The sequence below is a fragment of the Vanacampus margaritifer genome, chromosome 20 (genome assembly GCF_051991255.1).
Source record: "Vanacampus margaritifer isolate UIUO_Vmar chromosome 20, RoL_Vmar_1.0, whole genome shotgun sequence".
NCBI lineage: Eukaryota > Metazoa > Chordata > Actinopteri > Syngnathiformes > Syngnathidae > Vanacampus > Vanacampus margaritifer.
In genome coordinates, this window is record NC_135451.1 from 5,308,763 (window position 1) to 5,332,443 (window position 23,681).

The 23,681-nt window shown below is 37.9% G+C and overlaps 1 protein-coding gene across 5 annotated transcripts in view; it reads right to left on the bottom strand.

Annotated features, from left to right (window-relative positions):
* The window catches only part of ctnnd2a (catenin (cadherin-associated protein), delta 2a), a 245,897-nt gene that overhangs the window by 210,083 nt on the left and 12,133 nt on the right, over window positions 1-23,681 (bottom strand). For 3 of the 5 annotated variants that reach the window (XM_077554312.1, XM_077554313.1, XM_077554309.1), the window contains exon 2: window positions 1,894-2,024. The exons of 1 other annotated variant lie outside the window; for it this stretch is intronic. In XM_077554312.1, the coding sequence (XP_077410438.1) occupies window positions 1,894-2,022 (129 nt within the window). In that variant the 5' untranslated portion in view covers window positions 2,023-2,024. Of the gene's footprint in view, window positions 1-1,893; window positions 2,025-11,976; window positions 12,074-23,681 lie in introns of those variants that run through there. One more of the 5 variants, XM_077554310.1, reaches the window with a different exon arrangement.

The window sequence follows — 23,681 nt, forward strand, 5'->3', positions numbered from 1 at the left end:
TCATATTTTCTTGTTTCATTTTCTACACACCCTATGAAAAAAAAAATTGTTTTACTCCTAGCACTTTATTTACAACCACATAATGTTACTAATGTTATTATTTAATAAAATGATGTTATTAAATCCTGCTATTAAACCCCCCACTTCTAGACTAAAAATGTTAGGGCATATATACTAAGTGAGTAAGTGCTAAGCTGTATCCTTCAAGCTGTTTTGTGTGTGATGTTTAACTATCTTATTATGAAATATATGCTTTTAATTTGAAAGGCCGCTCCGTACTTCTGTTTCTTGTTTCACATATTTTAATTAAGTTAAACGATATTTTAAACAATCACTCACATCTCACGGGGAAACCTACATGACATTGCCAAAAACATGTCATCTTGATGGGACTCGGGAGATTCTTCTTCTCCAGACTCCTATTGAGGTGGATTGCAGCATATTATGGTACAAAGTGCCACCTACTTTGCAGGAGGGGCATAACAATTAGTTGGCATCTGATTGAAAAAAAATGTCAGGCTGCATTGGCAAGCCGGTGCGTTGATATGTCAATCATTTGGCACCTGCGAGCTCCGATCTCATTTGAGCAGGGGCACATGCCACCCCGACCTTCCCTCTGGCTCCGCCAGTGCCGAGACTGCCTCCACCGACAACGACAACGACAATGAGGAGAATATAGAAAATGATGGACAAGCCATCAGTTCATTGATTGCTCATCATCCTTCCGGTGTCCAAGAAAATCTAGCGAAATGGTCATCCCTAATATGTACATCAAGCAATTCATAGTAAGTGCCTTTTCACCAGAGTAAATTGGCTTTTCCATTATTTTTTAATTAAAATAAAAACATATTTATTGCCTCTAAAGTTTGCTGTACTGCGTATGCCATTTACGGAAGCAGCACTCAGTTACACGATGAATGAGTCCAAGGCGAATCACCCATTGCAATTAGTGCAAATGCAGTGTTTTTGTTTTTCAGAGTGCAACTTTGGATTGTCAAATGCCAAATTTTGTTTTTTGCTTCTTTGGGTCTGGGATTTTTTTTTCTGCTTGCATGAGATAAAAACAAAAACAATTGCACTGACACAAGCGCACATACACTCCTAAAATACTGTGGCTGTTGACCTTTGCAGTACTTGCCTTCTAACCCTTTCAGTGTCCTCCCAGTCACCCCCACTTGTCATGCTCCAACTATTGAAAAAAGTACCACGTCAAGTAAATGTAGAGTTTTTAATGACTATTTCAATTATGTCTGCTTGGAAACAGCTGGAGCCCAGTAATACTCCATCATTTCCATCCATTACACTCTCTCATTCCTTCAGCACCTTTCAATCTTTATGTTCTTACACGCACAGCAGACCCTTAAATAATCATGATGGAAACCATTAGAGCTGCCTGGAAAGCTGTTTGAAAACTATGAAGAAAAAGAGCCAAGGCCACAATGAACAGCATTTACCAAAAAGTCACACACTTATGTTAGAGTTAATATCTAGGACAGTTGGATAAGCTTAAAGATGATTTAATATTCGTGCAAGACTGAGCAACAACCATGCAGCAAAAGCAGCATACAAAGTGATTGTTCAGAGAATGATTCTTTCAGCTTCTCTTTTATAGTCACGGCCCACTATATTCACTAAACACAGACTAGCATTTTTACTTTTCTTTTCTTTGAAAGGGATTTTCTTTGATTTGGGATTGAAAAATACAGATTTTCTGATTAAGCGTTTGTAATAAACAACCGTGTTCACAGTTATAAATGATATTTTCAATTTGAGAACTGTTTTTAGTCCCTAAAGCGTTGTTATTGTGACAAAGAATTGGCAAGATTTTTCTCCACTCTTCAGTGTAAATGCCCCCCAAGGCCCAATGTCATGTGTAACAGGAAATGTTACTACCTGCTCCTTGACTGAGGCCAGGATAGAGGAGGTTGTCTCCGTCTCTGACCTGTCTCCATTGGAGGCTGACATCACCGGGGGAACCATGGCCCCCTTCTCCTGCTCGGCGGGCTGCTCTGGCACGGGCATCGCTGAAATGATCAAAAAATATTCACAGGCTGAATTAACAACAAATAACTTTCAAGGATAGTTATTTGTTGAAATAAGATGAGGAAATTATTACCATTTTATGAAATGGAGAGACCTGACAAACCCCCCGCCCTCTATAAATATTTTTAAAAGATTTTTTTTTTTTTAAACAACAACATTAAAAAAAATAAACACTTAAAAAACATTAAAATATTCCAAACATAAAACTAAAGAATTGATCATTGAAAATGATCTTTAAGATTATGCAGCTAGCAAATGGAGGACCAAAACTGCCAAAATTACAAATAAATAAATGATAAAATAAATAAATGACAAAATAAATATATAAATAAAAACTGATATAAAAAATGTAATTCAAAAACTAAATACAAAAATAAATATAAGTGGAAATAAAAACAACAAAAAATATATATCCCTAAATAAATAAATTAATTAAAGTAAAAAATAAATACAAAAATAAAAAATGAGATTCAAAAAATAAAAAACAAGTATAAAAATACATGTCAAAATAAAAACAAAAATAAATATATAAATAGAATTAAATATTAATCAATAAATAAAACTCTCTGCTCTCACATTTATTTATTTAATGCTGCAGATGCTCTGTCAGGTCGAAATGTCATTCAAATGAGGGGGCGGTCCTAAAGCGTGTTGGGTTGAGCTCCAGCAACGGACAACTATCTTCCACTGTCCACTATCCACTGTCACCACAACTTGCGACTTGAGTTGCTCGACAACAAGTTGTGGTTTCTGGAGCTCTCCATGCAAGCCGGCGAGACTTCCTTGTTCGCCGACCCGCTCACTTGACCATTGAAAGGCAGTTTGCAACGGCGGAGCCCAACCCAAGTCACGCTTAAGACCACCCCCTCATTTAAATAACATTTCGACCTGACAGAGTGTCTGCAGCATGAAATAAATAAATGTGAGAGCAGACCGTTTTTATTTATTGATTGATATTTAACTCTGTTCATATATTTATTTTTCTATTTTGACATGTATTTGTATATTTATTTTTTGAATCTCGTTTTTTATTTTTTTTATTTTGTTTTACTTTTATCTATTTATTTAAGGATATACTGTATGTATGTATGTATATATATATATATATATATATATATATATATATATATGTGTGTGTGTGTGTGTGTTTTTTAAATTTCCATTTATATTTATTTTTTGTATTTAATTTTTGAATTATATTTTCTATATCCATTTTTATTTTTCACTTTTATTCATTAATTTATTTAGTTTTGGTCCTCCATACTAGCAAGCCTACATGCACTCACGATAAAATATGCATGATTTGACCCCTCCAAATTGAGCTGTCTAACATGTAGGCCTGCGCAGGCAGAAATATTTGACGTGCCAGAGACACTGACATCTCACAAGTGTGAAATAAAATGTTACCAGAATCATATTTTCTGCACCGTCCCCCTTATGTCTCATCCATTGAGACAGCTTACACCAGGCTTCAAATGCAGAATTAATACAAGTTTGACATTTGCTTGGTTATTTGGCACATCATCCACGTCACACAAGCCGATTTTGACACACTGATGAGTCATGAATTGATATTTTCCAGGCTGCAGCCTCATCATTGATTAAACACGCAAAGTCTATAAGGTGTACAAATCCTTTATGTCATTATAAATCTAGGCTTTAGTCAAACTTTAATAGAAGCAAACGGATGGCGGGTTAGAAAGTGAAAACAACTCGCATTCATATTTAATCTTCTTTAAAAGTTTAGTGAAAAGACAGGAAGTAGGACAGCAAGTTTTACAGCAAAGAGACCACAGGGAGTGGACATTGCCAATAGAGCAGAGTAAATAATGAGCCAAGTAAGTGGAGTCTCTTTCCTGGGAGACTCATCAGCCCAATTACAATGTCAATGTTGACATCCAAATTTGTGCCAACTTTTGTTAGGTCAAAGCTGGGGCCTAAGCACCTAATGCTCAGTCTGCAATAATGATAACCGACTTACAGTAAACTACAGTATTCTAAGTGTACTTACTGTATTGAAGGCAAATATCTTCTTTGAAGGGATACTTAATTTTCAGCAATAAAACCTTAATATTTTGCCTATAATTAATTTGATAACGTCATTATTTTTCATGTACAATTTAACCCTTTAAAAACACATTTTGCCACTTGCTGTCAACTGAAAATGACACACAGGTGCTCAGAGCTAAGGTAACGACCAATCATGGCTCACCTGTTTTCTGGGTTTGGTTATGTGACGTTAGCCAACTGAGCCATGATTGGTCGTTACCTGAGCCCTGAGCACCTGTGATGTCATTTTCAATCGACAGCGAGTGACAAAATGTGTTTTTAAAGGTATTAATTGTACATGAAAAATAATGAAGTTATCAAATTATTTATCGACAAAATAACTGAAAATGGCTAAATGAGTCAAGTATCCCTTTGGTGTGGGCGAACAATATTTTTAAATGTAGCCAAACATGTCTCAAACTAATTAGATGTTTTGCAAACAATTGGGTAGCAAAAGGTTAAATTATCTAGGAGAGTGTTTTGCAAAATGTTGTACAAGTCCCACTACCTGAATGCAAAGCAATCACTGATAATAAGAAAATAAATAATGCAGTACAAAATAAATACTGTGCCAATTAAAGATATCTTACAAAGTTTTCTTTTTTTTAAGACAAAATTAATCTTTTAGCTATGAATATAGCATCTTGCAACTTTTTTTTTTAATCCAGTAGTACAGTACACTTTTTTAAATACAGTTCAGTTGTATTTAACCTTCAATTACAGTACTATACATGTGCCTCAAATTATATCAACTAGGGATGGGCGAGTACCAGATATCGGTACTCACGATGGTGGCCTATCAGTATCGGCCGCCCAACTTGTGGCCATTTCTTTAAGGTAGTACTTAATGTAAAAAGTTTTAGATGGACTGACCTAGGATGCAGTTTTGGTATCTTTGAGTAAAGTTCTATGGTTGACTATGGCTAAATTAACTAGGGATGGGAGAGTACCAATACCAGGTATCAATCTCAGGCCGATACCTGGCCTTATTTGTCTGTATTTTCCTCTTGTGTGGCCATTTTACAGAAACTATTATCAGAAATTAGAAATGACAAGAATAGAAAATTGCAATTAATTTTATTTAAATGTAATGTGCAATGCTATGCTCAAAGATTTAGTATTTGTACTCGTATCGCCCTGAAAAAAAAGTGGTATTGAATATCCCTAACATTAACAATGACTTATTTTTAATTTTTTTAACGGGATGGGACAATCTCTCTCCGAATGTTTGAACAGTGATGTAAATGGGGCTGGACCTCAATTTCCCATAGCTGGCATGTTTATTTTCTTTCAATTAAACCAAAGAAATGAGACTGAATGAACAGCTGAGTGCAGCAAAGACAAGATTAATCAACAAAGCATTCCACACAATCTACATAACTCTTATTGAGCAATTACTTAAATAGAAGAATTAAATGAGCCTGAGTAACGCTTGAGTAGGCAGACTGACAACAGTCGCACTGGGTGATACCATCTCAATTGAGGGCAAGTAATCCATTAGCATGAAAAAAAGAACGTAAACAAGTCAGAAGGTTTGTAAATCAAACATTGAGTCCATCTATCACTTAGTTCGCTCGCCAGCGGACAGAGACAGCAGGCGACGGCAGGGTGGTGTCTGTAAATAAAAGATGCTGGCGAGGCAGCCCGCAGATGGATATTTTCACTCTGGCTGACAAACAGCACTTCTGAGCCTGGCATCTTCACTTTATAAAAGGAAATGAGTCACCACACTTTTGGATCCCGAGCAAGCAAGACCACAGCAAAGACAACACCCGAGCGTCTCGGAGCGTCCGGGCTGTTTATTAAACACCTTCACAAAGGAGTGGGAGTTTTACTGACATTGAGTAACAGCGTTTTGAAACGTGCGGCTCATCAGATATCCTTTATTATTGCTCAGTTTTATCATTGTGACACACCAACAGCAGATGCAATTACATACAGTGCAAACAGAGCACAATCTTCCATTTCAACTGCATGCAACACTGTTTACAAACCTGACAATGCAAATCATTAATGAATAGTGATCACCTATAGAAAAGCGTTGTGGTGGATGCACTGACCACTAGTGTGTTGAGAAAATTGCAATGCTGGTTTTCGCAGCGATAATGCCGCTATGACACATTTCCCATCAAGTGTCACAATGCTGCGCTATCCCAGACTGCTTCAATCAGCCGTTTTTGTCACCACCTTCGCATGAATAGATGTGCCACTTTGTGTGGAATATAATGCATCAGGGACCCGAGTTTAGACGGAGATTGGGGCACATTTAATTGCACTCTTTGCCGCTTCCTGTTAATCTGAGCAAGCGATTGGTTTGGGGGGGGGGGGGGGTCACAGTAATGCTGTGACTTTTTATGGCTCAGGCTCGTCTTTTTTTTATCAGCAATTGTTAGCCTCATTATGCAAAAACAGAATAATAATAAAATACTTAAGCAATTTCCAGAAAGAATTTGTGGTAAGATGGAGCAGAATTAAACTTTTTTTATTTAACCAATGCAAGATTAAATATTGTTGGACATATTTGGCTAGAGCCTTGTGCTTGACTGGCAAGCAGCTAAAGGCCTTTTGTCCGTAGTCTACAAAATATCTACTATATAAGTCTACTCTATAAAATATAGCGGTAGCTACCAGGTAAACTAGCACCATGGGAGATAGCTAGGGAGATAGCTAGCTAGAACCTGTTTTTTAATTTCTGGACCTGGATTTGCCACCTTTGGTCCAAAGTCACTAAACCCCCATGTGACTTGCCTCTATAGGGATAAGCAATGCAGTCTTTAAATATTGACAGAAAATAAAAGGTCCTTTTAGTGAGAAACAACAATCATTTACTAATTCCTTTCACATGCTTTGATTGGATTAATTCCCGCTATTACTTTTCACAGGAAAAAAAGTAATGCATATTAAATAAAACAAGCCTAGAGTCTGCTAATAATTTCTTCTAATGGAGAGATTTCCAGAAACATTGCAGTCTAAACATATTTTCAAAAGTCAATCATCTTAATTCAAAGGATGTTTCTCAAACAGGAACGCTTTCACATCTCCTCTCCACACCCTAAATTAAATTATGACGCACTCCATTGATGACTTTTCAGGGTATTTAGCATATTACCTGCGTTTGGTGCAGATTTCAACATCCTCAGGAGCGCACACGAATATCATTTCTAACATGTGTTTAATAGCACTAATGTTGTCAGTGGGGGGGCCAGGTTCAAAATGAAGCCACCATCATTTTCATTTTCACGCCCAATTTTGCCAGCCAATCACTCCTGGTGCCAACGACTCTTTTGCTTTTCTAAAATGATCTCCTGACGAATGGCGCATGCAAACGTCTCCCATGATTGATGGCTCTAAATTACCTCCATGTAATGTCTCATATTAAACTCTGAATAATGCACCATTTAGTACGCACTCCGCAGAGATGAAGTGGGTGCACAATTGTATGCATGTGTAGGCAAGCACATAATATGCATGCTCTTCCAGCAGCTATAAATAGATTTTTTGAAGCCAAACTTACAGGAACAACTGAAGCTGTGACAATGTGTCGGTGGAATAAAATATAAAATAACGCTTACTCTTTCTAGGCATGACAACCATGAACTCTACTACAATTCGGATACAATTATTCATTCAGTGTACAGAGGGTTAGTTACTGTGCATCCTAAAGTTCAAACCGAGCAAAAAAAAATAAGAGTAATAAAGAGCACTATTATTTATTCTTTCTGTTTCATTAAATATGTATAAATCTGATACCTTTACGGTAATCACACAGGCTTTTTCATTCATGTAGTGTATTTTTAATACTATTTACAAAGACCAAAATTTGAGTTGTTTGGTACTAAGCATGGGCTGATAACCGGTTTTGACGGTTCACCATAGTTGTAAAAAGTCAAGGTTTCAATAACCGTTTATACTGGTTGTCACCTGTAATGAGCACTTCTTATCTAAAGGCGTAGATACACCAATCCGACGTCGGCCAAATGTGACAGATGCCTACCTCCTGTGGCATCGGCCCAGACGTCGCCACGTCGCGTCATAAAATGACGTAAATACACACCGCACCGACACCGACTATTACGTACCTTCAGCGCATGCGCGAGAAGTAATTCCCCTCCGTAACATCGGCAGCGGTAGTTGTTATTTCTAAAGGCAACCAGCAACAACTTTAAGGGGGCGGGATATAAAAACGTAAACAATTCATACCGGTGTTGACAGTGGCGCTGGAGTAAACGCTGAAGCGAAAACGTGCGCTGGAACAAGCTTCGTCCCCGTCTCGTTCCCGAACGCGTGGATGTACTCCGCTGTGGCGTATCCTGGACCCTGTCGACTACTGGCTGCTACAGATCGTCAGTTCACCCGAAAAGCGTTTTGGACGCGGTGCCGACCTCAAGCTTCTGAAGGAGCTTCCTCGAGACCGCTGGACGGAAGGGCCATGCACCCCTGCTGCTCCCACAAGAGTGTCATTGGCAAATAAAACGTTTATTTTGAGGGAGGTTTTTTTTCCAACAACTTGGATTTCCTCTGCCTGACGGAGACCTGGACTGTTGCTAATGAGTCCACCGCTATGATTGAATTACTACCGCCTGGCTGTGCTTACTTAGACGCTCCGCGGACGTCGGGCCAAGGTGGAGGAACGGCGACTATTTGAAAAAATATATATATCTACTAATTTTAATGTAAACGATGTCTATTTACCACATCGATCTCAACTTTGAAGCCACCTTCCTTGAAGTCTGCCAAACTGTCACTGTGCTGTGCTGTGCTGTGTTTACCGACCTCCAAAATACAATAAGGACTTTTTAACCGACTTTGCAAATCTTCTTGCTGAAATATGATCATATTCTTTTTATGGGGACTTTAATATTCACATGTGCTGTCCTGAAAAACCATAAAGTTGAGTTGAGTACTGTTTATCCGCGTTGTCATGCCCCCTGACGCCGATTCAACATGTCGCATTAGCTGGAAACTATATATATATATATATATATATATATATATATATATATATATATATATATATATATATATATATATATATATATATATATATATCTTCAGGTTGGGAGACAGCCACTGAGCCATGCCGCTCCTGCTGTGTGTTGTATATTGATGGTGTTAGGCGGAATCCTTGTCCCTCCAAGAGACTTTTTTTTTGTCTTATTTTGGACACGCCAGCAATGCAGTACAGTGGCAAACAGTAAGAGTAGCATGGCTCACGTGGTAGAGTCTCCCAAGCTGAAGGTCATGAGTTTGTTCCTCAATGCTTGAGTTACTTTTTTTTTTATAAACTGGAAAAATTCTTCTTGTAAAATTTACTTGGGATGTCTGAGTGATTTTTTTTTTTTACTAGGTTTTTACAAGTAATATTACTTCTTTTTTTTTTGCAGTGTACCAGTAATAATAAAAAGAAGAAAATATGAATGAATGAATGAATGAATGAAATTGATTGTTTTAAATCAGGGGTAATAATTTTGCCAAAAATGTAAAAAATAATAGTTTTAGAGCTGTAATTTTAACATTGTGATCAACCCATACCTATTTTCGTACCGCAGTAAAAGCTGGCGGGTGACGAATTTGAATAGGGCAGGACCATCCCCTTAAAACAGGCTGAGCTCTGTGGGGCGGAAAGTGTACACTATATCTTGCAGTATTTTGATTTTGACAAAAGCATACATTTGGGGATTTTGGCGCATTCTGTGCTAGCTAGCTATAAGATATCACTGACACAAAACATAATGTGGTAACAGCTATAAAAGCACCTGCGCAGATTTTGAAAATGCATGTCGGGTCTTACGTTCCCTTCGGAGGAGCGATAAGCCTGAGTAAAGCCCAGAAGAAACCCAAGGATGAGACTGGGGGTGGACGTGGCTCACGTCTCCAGCGGCCTTCTTCGCTCATTGAGGAGGCGGCTCACACACGGCTGTGATCTCACGCCTGAGGCCTGCTGCTCTTCCACGGCCTCAAAGGCGGGCAACTTTCACTCGTTCAATCAATACCTGCAGCTACTGCAGTCCTATGATATGCTCAACTTTATTACTCTGAAGCCCACCATTTATCACAAGTCACCCAGTGCCAAATAGTAATATTCAATCGCTTTTAGTAATGCGAAAATGCATAGATTGTCTGTCATAGCCTGGAGTGTTGACTGAATATGCAACACAACGCATTCTCACGCACACTGTGTTGCAGTCTGTGAAGCAGGTTGACCTAGATTGGGGTGTGTATTCACAGACAAACTGGAGAAAGCATCAGCATAAAAAGTCAGAAATATATTCCCTCACAGTCACAAAGAGGTAAAAATAATTCCAAACTTTCCTGTCCCTGTCACACAGCCCCTTGTTAACATGCCTCCCCGCAGAATTTCCCCCATAATGTCACTTATTTTGACACTGGAACGGAAAGAAGGAGTCAAGTAAAAAGGGCGACGGTTATAAAATGAAGCGAAGTCTAGACAGACCACAGCAGTGCCACCTGATGCCGAAACTACATCTTTATGTAGCTGACATACATAAAACTTTTTGGAGCTTGTGGGACAATCTATCTGTACAATCTGGGTGCGCCACGACTACCAGTTGAAGTCAATGTTGAATTATTTGTGTTTATAATGGGTTAAAAGAAAAAGGGAAATGCATCACGAGCTACTGAGTAGCTAACCGGCTATTAAGTAACACCATTACTCAAAAACAGTAGCCATTTTAAATAACTAGTAACCTGACATCTTGCTATTTCTAATAAAGTCAGATTAATTAATCATTTTTATGTTAAGTGAAATTGGCGGTGTCTGCTGAAAGTAACTAATAAAGTAACTTAATTAGTTACTTTACTGATTACTTAATTTTAAATGTAACTTAGTTATTTTACTGATTACGTCATTTTAAAAGTAACTAATTCAGATTACAAGTTATTTTATTAGTTACTTTCAGCAGACGCAGACAATTCTACTTAACTCTACTGATTACTTGATTTTAAAAGTAGCTAAATTAGATTACAAGTGGATTTATTCATTACTTTCAGCAGACTCCAACAATTTTGCTTAACTTTACTGATTACTTGATTTTAAAAGTAACATAGTTACTTTACTGGATACTTGATTTTAAAAGTGACGAATTTAGATTACAATTTACTCTATTAGTTATTTTCAATAGACACCAACAATTCCGCATAAATTTACTGATTACAATACTTGGTTTTTAAAGTAAATGTTATTTTATTGGTTACTAGATTTTAAAAGTAACTCATCTAGATTATACTTTTAGCAGATACCGACCGCTTGACCATACTGATTACTTGATTTTAAAAGAAACTTACTTACTTTACTGATTACTTGATTTTAAAAGTAATTAAGGTAGATTACAAGTTCCTTAATTAGTTACTTTCAACAGACGCCAACAATTCCACATAACTGATTACTTGATTTTAAAAGTAACTAAGTTTGATTATATTTTTAGTAGATACCGACGATTCCGCTTGACCTTACTGATTACCTGATTTTAAAAGAAACTTAGTTACTTTACGGATTACTTTATTTTAAAAGGAATTAAAGTAGATTACAAGTTACTTTATTAGTTGATTTGAGCAGATGCCAATAATCCCATTTAAATTTACTCATTAATTGATTCTAAAAGTGACTTAGTTACTTTACTGATTACTTGATTTTAAAAGAAACTGAGTTACTTTTTCGAGGTAACTGTGGCAGCACAGCCGAGCCCACAGTTCCAACTCATCATTGGCTTCCATAGTAGATGTGCCAGCATTCAAAAGGGACTGCTCTCGATCAGGTATCCAACCAGCAAAACCATATGTTAATCAATTGATTAGTCTTTTTTTTTCCTATTGGCAAAACTGACAAGACAAAAGCAAAAACCAGCCACATAAAATCCAACCTACCCTTTTCAACTAATTTCTGCCTCTGCCCGGTCCCTTGCAGCACTTCTTGTTCCTGTTCAAATTTCACCCTCCAATCTTGAATGTGATGTCACTCGCCGCCTCCTCTAAATAAGTAGGGCAGCTACTTGGAGAGGGGGAGATCAGAACTGACAGGTCAGTCTCCTAAACAAGCCGCATTAAAGAAGGAACTGGATTGAACAAGCCGGAAAGAAAAAGAGGGACAAGGAAATGAAGGGATGAAGAAGAGAATAGAGGACTTTCCATGCTATTTTCATCATCTGCTTGCACACTGTGTCTAAATACTTTACATAACAGTTGTTTTAAAAGCCAGAAAGGATGAAAACAACATCGAAGCGATGCCCTATTAGTTTTAATTGCAGGGAAGCCACATTACTAAAGTACCTTTCCTGTCTAACGGACACGGACTCCATCAGTTCATTGCAGCTTCCAAATCTTAGGATGGATTAAAATGCAAAAGTTATATTTCTGGCTATAGTGTTTTTATGGGAAATGTATCCAGGTAGTTTGCCAGTCTCGAGGCTGTGAGGAAGTTGAGGCGGCGGAGGTGGAATCCCCTGCTAAAAGCTTTGTGGCGGGATGCGGCTGTATGGGCACACATTCGCACATTTCATTCCTTGCAGCCTTTGACATTTAATACACGCATGATGTATACCTGGCGTGACAGCACTCGCAAAACACACACTCGTGCAGCAATCACGAGCTGTTAATGCAATTAAATATGAAGGCAATCTGAACCGGAGGATGTAAGACCGCCAGAGGCACGGTTTTGAACTGCCGGGCGTTACTATTTATTTGGAACAACACAGTGGTCAGTTAGCACACAATGGTGACATACAATAGTGTTTCAACAACGTTAACCCGCATTTTTCCTGCTGGGCAATTTCTTTCTTTTTGTGTCTTTTTTCCCACATAAGAACAACATGGGGGGGATTATCATGTTTTTATCCGATATAGTGCACGCCAGGATAGTATGGCTTATATGGAACACTTTTAACATGAACATCAAGCAAATCAACATGTGATTGGTTAGCTAGGATCCAATCATGAACCAGAAGTGTTGACATCATCCAAAAATTGGTTTAGACACGCAAATGTCATGTCCACTGCAATCATCTATAGGTACGATGGGGTTTAACTTAAAGTTGTACTAGGGCTGGGCAATATTGCCCAAAATTCATATCACGGTATAAACTGCATCCCTTCACGATAACGGTATACATCACGGTATAGAATTAAGTGTTGCTGTTTTTTAAATAAATAGTTTGCTTATTGGTTTACATAGCCCTTTATAGAAGCTAAATTGATTAAAAATACAATGAAAGAATACATTTACTTTGGATAACAACATTTATTGTGCAAATCTCAAATAAAAATTATGCAAATGCAGTATGGCTTGCGGTGTGCAGGCTAGCTAGATTTGATAGGGGGCGTGGTGGAGGAACTTGTGTGCATGCCACAAAACTAACTAAAAATTAATATTATTTGGGCTGCAGCTATCAAATATTTTGGCATTCAGATATCCTACTGAAAATTCTAGCAAATAATCGGGTATTTGTATAGAAATATATATTCTTCATTGTTTAAAGAACAATTCTAAATACAGAAGACAAAAAACACATTTGCCCGTAATAATGAACAACCAACTGGTTTTAATTTTTTAGATAATCAACTTTTTTTCTTTCTTTTTTTTAAACCTAAATTCAAACTGTGCTTTAGCAGCACACTATTTTCCTCTCTGAATCTCTCCCCATATATTTTGGTCTATGCGACGATAAGTGACGTCGGAACCACAGTAGCGATTTGGGGGAATTTAAACGCTGGCAATGTCAGCGCATTTATATCTTACTGTCCTTAACTGGATCTTGAACGTGATTTCAGCACGAAGTTGTGTTACTGCCGTCTGTCGCAAGTTTAGTGCCGTCACAAACTATGAATAGACGAGTCACGTCAGACCTTATCTCATACTACTTGGTAATGTGAGGTTTATTTAGAAATTAAGTTTCTCTCACGACTTCCTCAGTAATCAGATGTCACGTCCAATTTCTGTTGTTCTCCTTTCTTTTCTGCTATGCGCACTTGTTTACAACTGACAGTATGCACGCGTCGTCAATCAACCTCAACATGTGCCGAGGGGGTGGCTTGGGACGCTCGACGTCAACAGTATGTTGTGCTCGCCGACTTACGCAGACGTCATCAGCTAGTCGGGACAGCCCTAATGCGATGACGTCACCAACATGCGCTACCGCGGTAAGACGGTAGAGTCAAAATCTATACCTTCGGCAAAATTCATACCTGGATATTGAATATACCGTTTTATATTGCCCAGCCCTAAGTTGTACGTTTTATTAATTTGGAAACACAGACTCTAGATAGCTCATATGTGTCAATGTGAGTGAGAAAAATAATAATACTAAGAAAAATAAATAAATACATAAATAAAAATTTTACTTTTTTTACTATGTGCTTTTATTGCTTTTATTGTTGCCTGTGCTGTGCACTTTGATATTTATTTTAAAAATGTAAAGTGTGTTAAAAAAATAAAAATCTGTTATTATTTTTTTTATTAAATAAAATATAATAACAATAAAATAAAAAATATAATAAAATAATATTTTAAAAAATTAAAGAAATAATTAAAAAATATATTGTATTGTGAAAATATGGTAAATAATGAGACAAGGAGTCAATCCCCACAAAAAAATAACCGCGTACACAGCAAGCTACTCCCTTACAACCATTTCATCCCTTTGAACCCAGAAGCATGTCAATTCCCTCCTCTCCTTTACAGGTTATTAAAAAGTTCCTTTCAATATAGGATATGCATGTAAACTGGAAGAGTCTGATTATTTTTAATTTATTGTATAATTAAAATAGGAATTACTTAACTAGGGACTTTTTGCCAATGTCTTTTGTCATTTCCAGCTAAAACAAATACATGTTAACTCTAAATTTGGCCACAAGTTCTGTCCTTGTGTAATGTGTCTAAATAAAGCAACTAGAATGTTTGATATCTAACAATGCAGCAACAGTAATTGATGTGACATGCGATAAGTTTGACAAGACTCGTGTAGCACAATGCATGTAGGTGTTATTTCTGCGCTCCTCCAGCTGCTCAGAGCGCAAAACCTTCCCGCTGGTTGTGTTTGATCGCACCGAGGTGCCACACATCTGTCAGAGGAGGGGAGAGAAGTGGTCCCACTGGGACCATGCCTCATCCTTTACGGCATGACGTCACCCTCTTGCACATCGCACGCTCTCTTTGTTTCTTTATGCCTTGAAAGTTCAACTACGCTTTCCCTTTCATGCAAACTGTTCTAATAAAGTGCGTGTGCATCAAGAGGCAAAGACCAGATGCCACTGGGCTGCCATTTCTCTTATCAGCCACTGAACACATCCCTCCAGAGGAGTCGGCGGCCGACTGTGTGCGTGTGTGTTTGTGCATGAGTGTGCGCGCGTCTGGTTGAATCGTAATTACGACTGTTTGTTTGGCAATGCCTGGATAAGCGTGTAACATCATGTGCAAGAATGTATGTGTCTATCAGAGGCGCGGCGAAACAGACGGCGAGAGGGCGAGGGAGGGAGAAAGACACGATAAAAGTTTCTCGCTTTCCTGTCTCTGTCAGTCTGTCGCCGGGTCCAAAGCCCCTGGGTGTCAGTGGCATCTTCCACTGTGTTAATCTCTGTGTAATAACTGAATCACAGGCAAAACAATGGAGCTCTGTGTCCATTGTCACAAGCCAAAAGGCCCTGGGGCAGATGGTTTGACGGTCTAACTGTTGAAGGACAAAATGTGTTTATGCGCACACAAACAGATGCCACAAGAGTGAAAGTCAGATGCACAATGCAACGTCTGATGGGAATAATAGGAGGAGGTTAGTCAGATGCACGCAAGTCATACAAAATCAACAAGTTGCCATTCAAAACAAAACATACTGTAGAAGAAAGAAACAGACAGCACTATGATTAAAGTTATTGTGTTGGCTTTAAGATGCAAGCATGCAAAAAAGATCTTGATTAAAGCCTGGTGGAATGACTCACTAATGTTATTAATATTTTGTGTGTGACCTTTAGCATTTATGTATTCAATATAAAAATGTGAAAGATTGGCGGATAATTGGTAAGGCTGTTAAAGTATTTTTATTTTTATTTTTATTTTTATATTTATGAAAGACCTGACTTATTGCACTGTAAGACATTTCAGAATCGTTTTCATTTATATTTACAATTACTGAATTAGAATTATGAAATTATTTTTATTTCATCCTTGCTGATGTCAATATTTGTGTAACACTGAAGTGATTATAACACATGATGTGTTACTTTCATTAATAAACAAAATCTTATAACCAGTTACTGCCGCCGCAAAATTTTATTTGGAAATTAATTTTTGTAGAGTTTTTATCATGTCCTTCAAATCGATACCCAGCCCTACAAATTATGCAAGGGTCAACTGTAGTTTTAAGTTGTAGTATCACCAATCACCCCTAGATGGCAGACATGTCTTAGTTGGGCTTACACTGGGTCTTATCCTAGTCTTTACCACAATGTGAGTTCTAGGCCTAATATGTTTTTGTGCATTTGGAATGATATGCAGGACAAACAGAGTTACCTTAATAATATTAACATTTTGAGTGAATTAATGTTTGTGAGGGAAAAAATGCACCAAAAGTGTTTGTGCTCTTTATGTTGGTTTGCTATTGCAGTTTTGTGCAATCCTTGAATAGTAAATTTTATAAAACGGAGCCCTGTGCACTGGGAGGGAAATCTTAGTGGACAGTGGACATGCATTGAAAAATGTATGATCAAAAATGAAATATATGAAACTATCTCATCTACCCTCCAGAATATTGGCACCTCACATCTCTGTTCGTCACGCTCCGTGGAATAGGAAGTACAGTAGCCGCTAACTAACAAATACACAAATACAGCATTCAACAGTTTGACCTTGGTGGAGGTCTTCACTCTACAGCGAGACATTCGATTTCATTATATTGCAGTATTGCTCAAACAACTTTTGCACGGTACTGTTACTGTATACCCAATTCAGTCCCTGCTGTTCCCTCCTCAAGCACTCATTGTGGATTTTTCCTCTCTGTCTATCTCAGTTCCTCAGGGGGGTAATGATGTTCTTAGTCTAGGCTATTACCACAAGAGGCATATGGGACTTTAGTGAGTTGTAAAGCTTGCTGGCTTGACGCTGACCCCCAGCAATGTGTGTGGGCAGTGTTTCTGACAGATAGAGACACAGACAGAAAGATGGATCGGAAATCTAATGCATCCTGTTCTCACTTTAAAGTCAAGTTGTACTGCTACAGTAATTTGAGGATTTGTTTAACATGAATATTCAAAAAAAACAAGCATAGAGGTCACCGAACAAGGCGATAAAGACTTGTTTAGAGGCATGAACTGCACATGTTAAGGCTTGCAGGTGTTTCCACTCAAGCTCCCCTAACAAGATTTCTCCAACTCCGGATGGATCTCACACCGTGGATGTCATAGCCGCGGGAGCCAGCTTCAAGCCGATTTCCCCGGCTAATTCCGCAGCTGTTGCCCACTGCCGAGCTTTGGAAAGCGCAAAGGGCCTCCGCACTCCCAGGGAATTCGAAAATGCCGACTTTTTCTAAATCGTTGACGTATCTGTGTTTCTGGGGGACATATTTTCACATCAATCTTTTTTCACCCTACTGACATTGATGCCTTTTCACAGAGGTCAAAGAATGCTAATTCAGCGTAGCAACACACAGAGCCAAACCCAAGCAAAGGTCAACTGAGCAAAAAGTCAATCATTTTACAGTGATCAACGCAATATTTGTGCTCACTGGTATTTATTCAGGCAGAATGATGGAATGGTGGTTAGTAAATAGGCCTTACAATCAGGTTTGAATCTCTGTGTGAAGTTTGTACATTCTCCCAGTGCTTGGATGGGCTTTCTCAGTGCACAGGAATGTGAGTGGGTTTTGTGTATACCTTGCTGGCCTAAAGTCAGGTGGCATTGGCTGTTGTAAGCCATTCATTTACTTGAAGAAGAGAAATGCCATAGAAAAAGAATGGTTGGACAGCATTCATTCACTGTTCTGCTTCTGGCCGATAGCCGGAATCATTTACAGCTCAAACATTACAATAATGGTGCCTTTAAGTACAATCTTAACCAGTTCTCTGACATTGATTGAACTTCAATTCAGCTTTGGAATTGAAGTTTCACAGTTCAAGTCCCACTACGGATCAACAATTCTAGTCTATATCAAGCTAATAGCAGAAGAAAAGGATGGGAACTAACTTACCAAAATACAGTTGATAGAAATTTCACAGTTCAAGACCCACTGTGGGTTAAAAATGCTAGTCTGCATCAAGCTAATAGCAGTAGAAAAGAATAGGAAGTAATCTACCAAAAATAAAATAAGTACTAATGTTAAACATTGCTTTGTGGTTCAAGACCCTCTGTGGATCAAAAATGCTAGTCTGTATCAAGCTAATAGCAGTAGAAAAGAACAGGAAGTAACCTACCAAAAATAAAATAAGTACTAATGCTAAACATTGCTTTGTGGTTCAAGACTCTCTGTGGATCAAAAATGCTAGTCTGATTCAAGATAATAGCAGTAGAAAAGAACAGGAAGTAATTTACCAAAATAAAATGAGTACAATGCTAAACATAGCTTAAGAGAAGTCTTTTAAGTCAAGCCACTTCTCCAAATATCAACACTGTACACTGAAACATTAAAAGCTGGACTAAGGTAGTTTTTTTCAAAATGTTGTCTGTTTACTTCACACTCATTTCCAGTAAATGTTTATCTTCTTGTGTTCCTTGTCACCACTGTCCTTTGAGAACAAGTGTCGCAAAAGGTCACAGGCAAAACACCGCAAACAACAACTGCATACTGTTAAATAATTTCTGACATGCCAATCAAATAATCATTTTGAACAGAGCTTCAGCCGGTGTGTTTTATGAGTCCATTTTCTATCGATAGCTGCTAAATGGCACTCACCTTTTACAGTATATTGAAACTTCCTTTCTCATTAACTCGACATGAAAAATCCACAACCGACTCACACACACTACATTACATTTCAATTACATCTACAATGTACTCTCATTTGCGAGTGACGAATATCTCATTTATGTTCTTAGACTGGCTTGGACTGTAATTGAGTAGACTGACATGAGACTGATTATTAGTAGCTTGTCTTGTTGTCCAATTTGTGCACAGCTCGGTAATAAAATCCAAACAGTAGCACGCTCCAAACTATAGCAGCAGAATGGACTAAAGGCGCCTTATTAACCTTGTGTTTGCAGGCTAACACTGGCACCCTGGCATTTAATAACAACACTATTGATTGGGCATAGACTAACGGAACCGCCTCGGAGAATCAAGCATGACGAGGATCAGGGGTCATCGCTATGTGTGCACGCTTCTCAGCACTAACGTATGACGGGTTGCCGCTATTAAATTAGCATTTCAAATGTCCCCTTGGAGAGGTCACTGCACTGTAAAGATAGATCAGCTGCTTCCCCTGGAGGCCAAAGTTAATTAGATCTCACGCCACCTTTGTCCCACCAAATTTATAGAATTGTTTTGATAGTGGGCAACTTTAGAAGCTCCGCACTGAATTAATTCTCCACCCTCATTGATTACAATCAATACCTGCTGGCATATTATAATGTTGAGCCAGTGATCTTTGCGTTGTCATGGCAACTAGAGTGACCTGGCAAGTAGTTACCATGGATTCTAAACTACTACTCCTGAGGCCTTGGTGGAACAATGGACTCTTATTAGGAACATTCTGACCCTCAGTTTAGCATCTAACAATTACAGTCACTAGTGAAATTTGTTCGCTGACGTCAGCACGATTAGCAAATGGCTATCTGTCCAAATCATGTAAGGTTGTCTTTTCTTTTGTGACCCATCAACATAGCACAAGGTCTTCAAAACAAGGGTGCTGCAGTGTTCTCCCACTTTAAGCATGATGTAATACTTTGAAACAAATGATGGCTTTCTCACGCTGGGCTGACAACTTTCAGGCACCCACAACATCAAAGAAAGACGCCCACAGTTTATGATCAGCGATTCTTCAACAGTAAAACAAACAGATAAACGCATGATGCTTCTTTTATTCCCCCTCTTTCAAATGTTTTATAAATCAGAATTAAACAGTGTGTGCATAATGATTTCATCCTCCAATGCCCATTTACATTGTGCAAGTTTACTGTGAAATCGTAAAAAAACGTAAAGCTACTCCATTTTGTTAGCGGCAAAACAGGTGTATACACATGTTAATTATACCTTCTGCCAATTAGTTGTTGTGCCTGTCACTATATGTTGCTGACATGGATGGTTAAGCAAATATACATTATTTGTAGCATATAAATACATTTCTGACCAACTAAGTGTGAATTTCCCTCAGCACACTTGATGATCTCTCTCACGTCAAACGAATGTACCACAGCACAGAAGTTTGGAGTATCATTGTATTAACGTATTAAGCTGATTATCCAAAATAGCATTGTTTGAACTTGGCAGAGCTCTGCACTCTTCTTTCAAAATATGTGACTCATTTAGACAAGTAAGCTATATTTCTATCAGCCAACACAAACACTTACTAACTCCTAATTATAAAGCCCTAACAGAGCGTGTTCTCACCAATGTCCAGATGAAGTCACCTAAAATCGTTAAAACTTCCGTTGACTTTGTGTGAAATCAGTAAACACTGGCATAATGGCATTAATCTCATACAACAAAGTGACGACATCAGTGGAAAAATAAATCACTCGTGATGCAAATTTGCATTGCAGAAAACCGCCTAAGTCCAATGTGATCTCAAATAATCACATCAGTGAATATGCATTCCATTCCCTGGCTACTAGATAGTAAATAAGTTCAACTGTTTGTGTCGTCTTGTCTTTGAATGGTCCAGTGAGACGCAGGGAAGCGGAGGAAGACAGATATTGTGCATGTCTATTCAAAGGATTTGTATAATTTCTTTTTCCCTTTGAGAACGCCTGTCTGCCACTCTAAAGCCTGCACATTGCGGGCCTAATTGGCCTGAACAACAGTGTAAGGTATAGCTTGCCTTGCGTTGAAGACTATGGTATTTTGTCCAGACATTTTTTGGGGGATTCCATACAACTAAATGTCTTGTGACTATAGCGGAATAGAGTTAATTAAAAAAGCCAAATCATGCACATTCAGTCATAGGCAAAACCAAAATAAATTACAGCACAAATTAAATACCAGATGATATTTGAAAAGTCACCATCACTTTTCTAAATTGTGTCAAGCTTTTTGTTTGTGTGGAGCGACCAAACCGCCAACTCATTTCTGATCCTCCGTTGCTCAATGTCGACTTAAAAATGTTGTCCGAGGCACATTCAGCTGCATCTTTATGCTTGGTATGTGTCTGAAATTCACAATCCACCACACACTGCATCTCCAACCAACTAGACTCCATCTATAATGAATAAATGTTACAATAGTGGTGCAAAAAAAATTGTTGTGCTTTAACACAGAGAAATATACAAATACAGAGAAATATTAGTCACTCCATTTCTCAGAAGCAGGAGACAGAAGAGCCAAGGCATCAGCATGTGCATAAATCCTTTAAAATGCATGATCCCCAAAACATGTAAGTCAAATAATATGCATGTATCATTTGTAATTGTTGTTAACGTCATGAATTATACAGCCACGTAAGACAGAGACGAGTGAAATCAATGTTCACTTTCCATCCCACAACTCAACCATGTTGGAGATTTCACACGCAATGAAGACGCATCGTCAAATGCAATTTAGGAGACGGCGTGATGCCAAGTGAGTGACCACAGTATTTTGTTTGTACACAGAGAAATGTCAGAAGTTGCCATTTTCTCACAGAATGTTGTGCGGTAAATTGCAGTGGTCAGCGGGAATTTCTCAGCAGTATGGAGAACATAGACCTGCCAATTAGCATCATTCTGTCTACCCAAGCTTCTTTTTAAGCATTAACTCATTTTTAATCATAATAAAGTGTGTAAGTTTAAGTGCAAGTTTAAGAAAGAATATTAAAGATGAAAATTGATGAAATTTTTTTTCAATATTTACATATAAATGCTGTAATTGTGTTGCAGAGCTACACTGAAGAATTTGAAAAATTATTCACTCAAAGCGCCATTGCAATATGTACTTTCATGGTATAATTTGCTCTCTTAGCACAGGGTTGAATAGATTTTCCGTGATAAACACACCATTGTGATTAATTCAGTTTTGCGCCATATGTGTGGAAGATTACTTGACTTGAAGTGCAAAATGAATAAATAACAAAAATACCCGATTCAAAATGACTCACTGAAACGCTTACATTTTCCAGCATCCACTCAAGAACAGACAAACAGGTAAACAGTAGGAGAATACGGTCGAAAGAAACAATAGAAGCAGTAAAGAACTAGCTGCTGACCCAAAACTGGGAGATAATATATCAAGAAAAAACTGTGAATAAAGATATGAAACATTATTGAGTATATTTAACCACATATATGATAAGCATTGTCTAGTTAAGAAATATATAAGCAAACGAAAATAGAATAACTGTCCATAGATCACAAAGGGATTGCAAAATGCTTGTAAAAAGAAAAATACCTTATACCGGGATTTTATGAGACTGTGAACTAAAGAATTTGAAAATAAATACAAAATATATAAAAAATTAATTAACTCAATATGAGGGCAAGTAAGAAAGATTATTATAGAAAAATATTAAATGAAAACAAAAACGATGTTGAAGGAATATGTAATATATTTAACAATATCATAAGATCTAACTCTCCACAAAATTATTATCCTGATTGTTTAAATGAAAAGGAAGATGTCATTTGTAGTAGAACCGAGATGGCTGATATTTTCAATATTATACAACTGAGAAGACTGTGGAGGATTTTGTAGACACAAATCCATATTCAATATGTTTTACTGCAGAAAGAGAAGAAGAAATATTGAATATTGTTAGAAGTTTTAAAAACAAAAAAGTCAACCGATTATAATGATATGGATATGATAATAGTGAAAGAAGTAATTGAAGGAATTTCAAAACCATTAAAATATATTTGTATATTTAACTGGGAACAAACATCGCTTTACTAATTACATACAGACGCTCCCCTACTTACGAACATTCGAGTTACGAACAACGGTACATACGAACATGTCTGCGCGCATGCGCGCATGTCAAAAAATGTTCGGAAAGAGATGCTGTAAGTTATATTTGTATTGCGCACCTTTTTCCGAGTACTGTAGTGCTTCTTTCCGCCGCTAATACCGACGCTTGGCGCTGTGAGAGCTCACCCAGCATTGGAGGCTCAGCAACGTGTCGAGGAGGAGGAAGAAGAAGAAACGCCTGTCGCTCATAGATAAAGCCATCGCACTCTTCGAGCAGCAAGACCCAAATATTGAACGTTGCGCAAAGGTTGCAAATCAATTGAATGATGCCATACAGTGCTACCGCATCATTTATGATGAAAAAAGAAGAAAACTGTGCAATCGTCGTTAGATCGCTTCTTTCGGACAGTTTCTAGTAAATCCTCCAAGGAAGATACTCATCAACCCTCATCTTCTTCTCCTCGACCCTCAACTTCTTCCTACATTGAAGTTACGGCGGAGGAAGTAACTTTTGAAGCCCATTCCAGCGACGACGAAGAACCTCTCATGATATAAAATCCT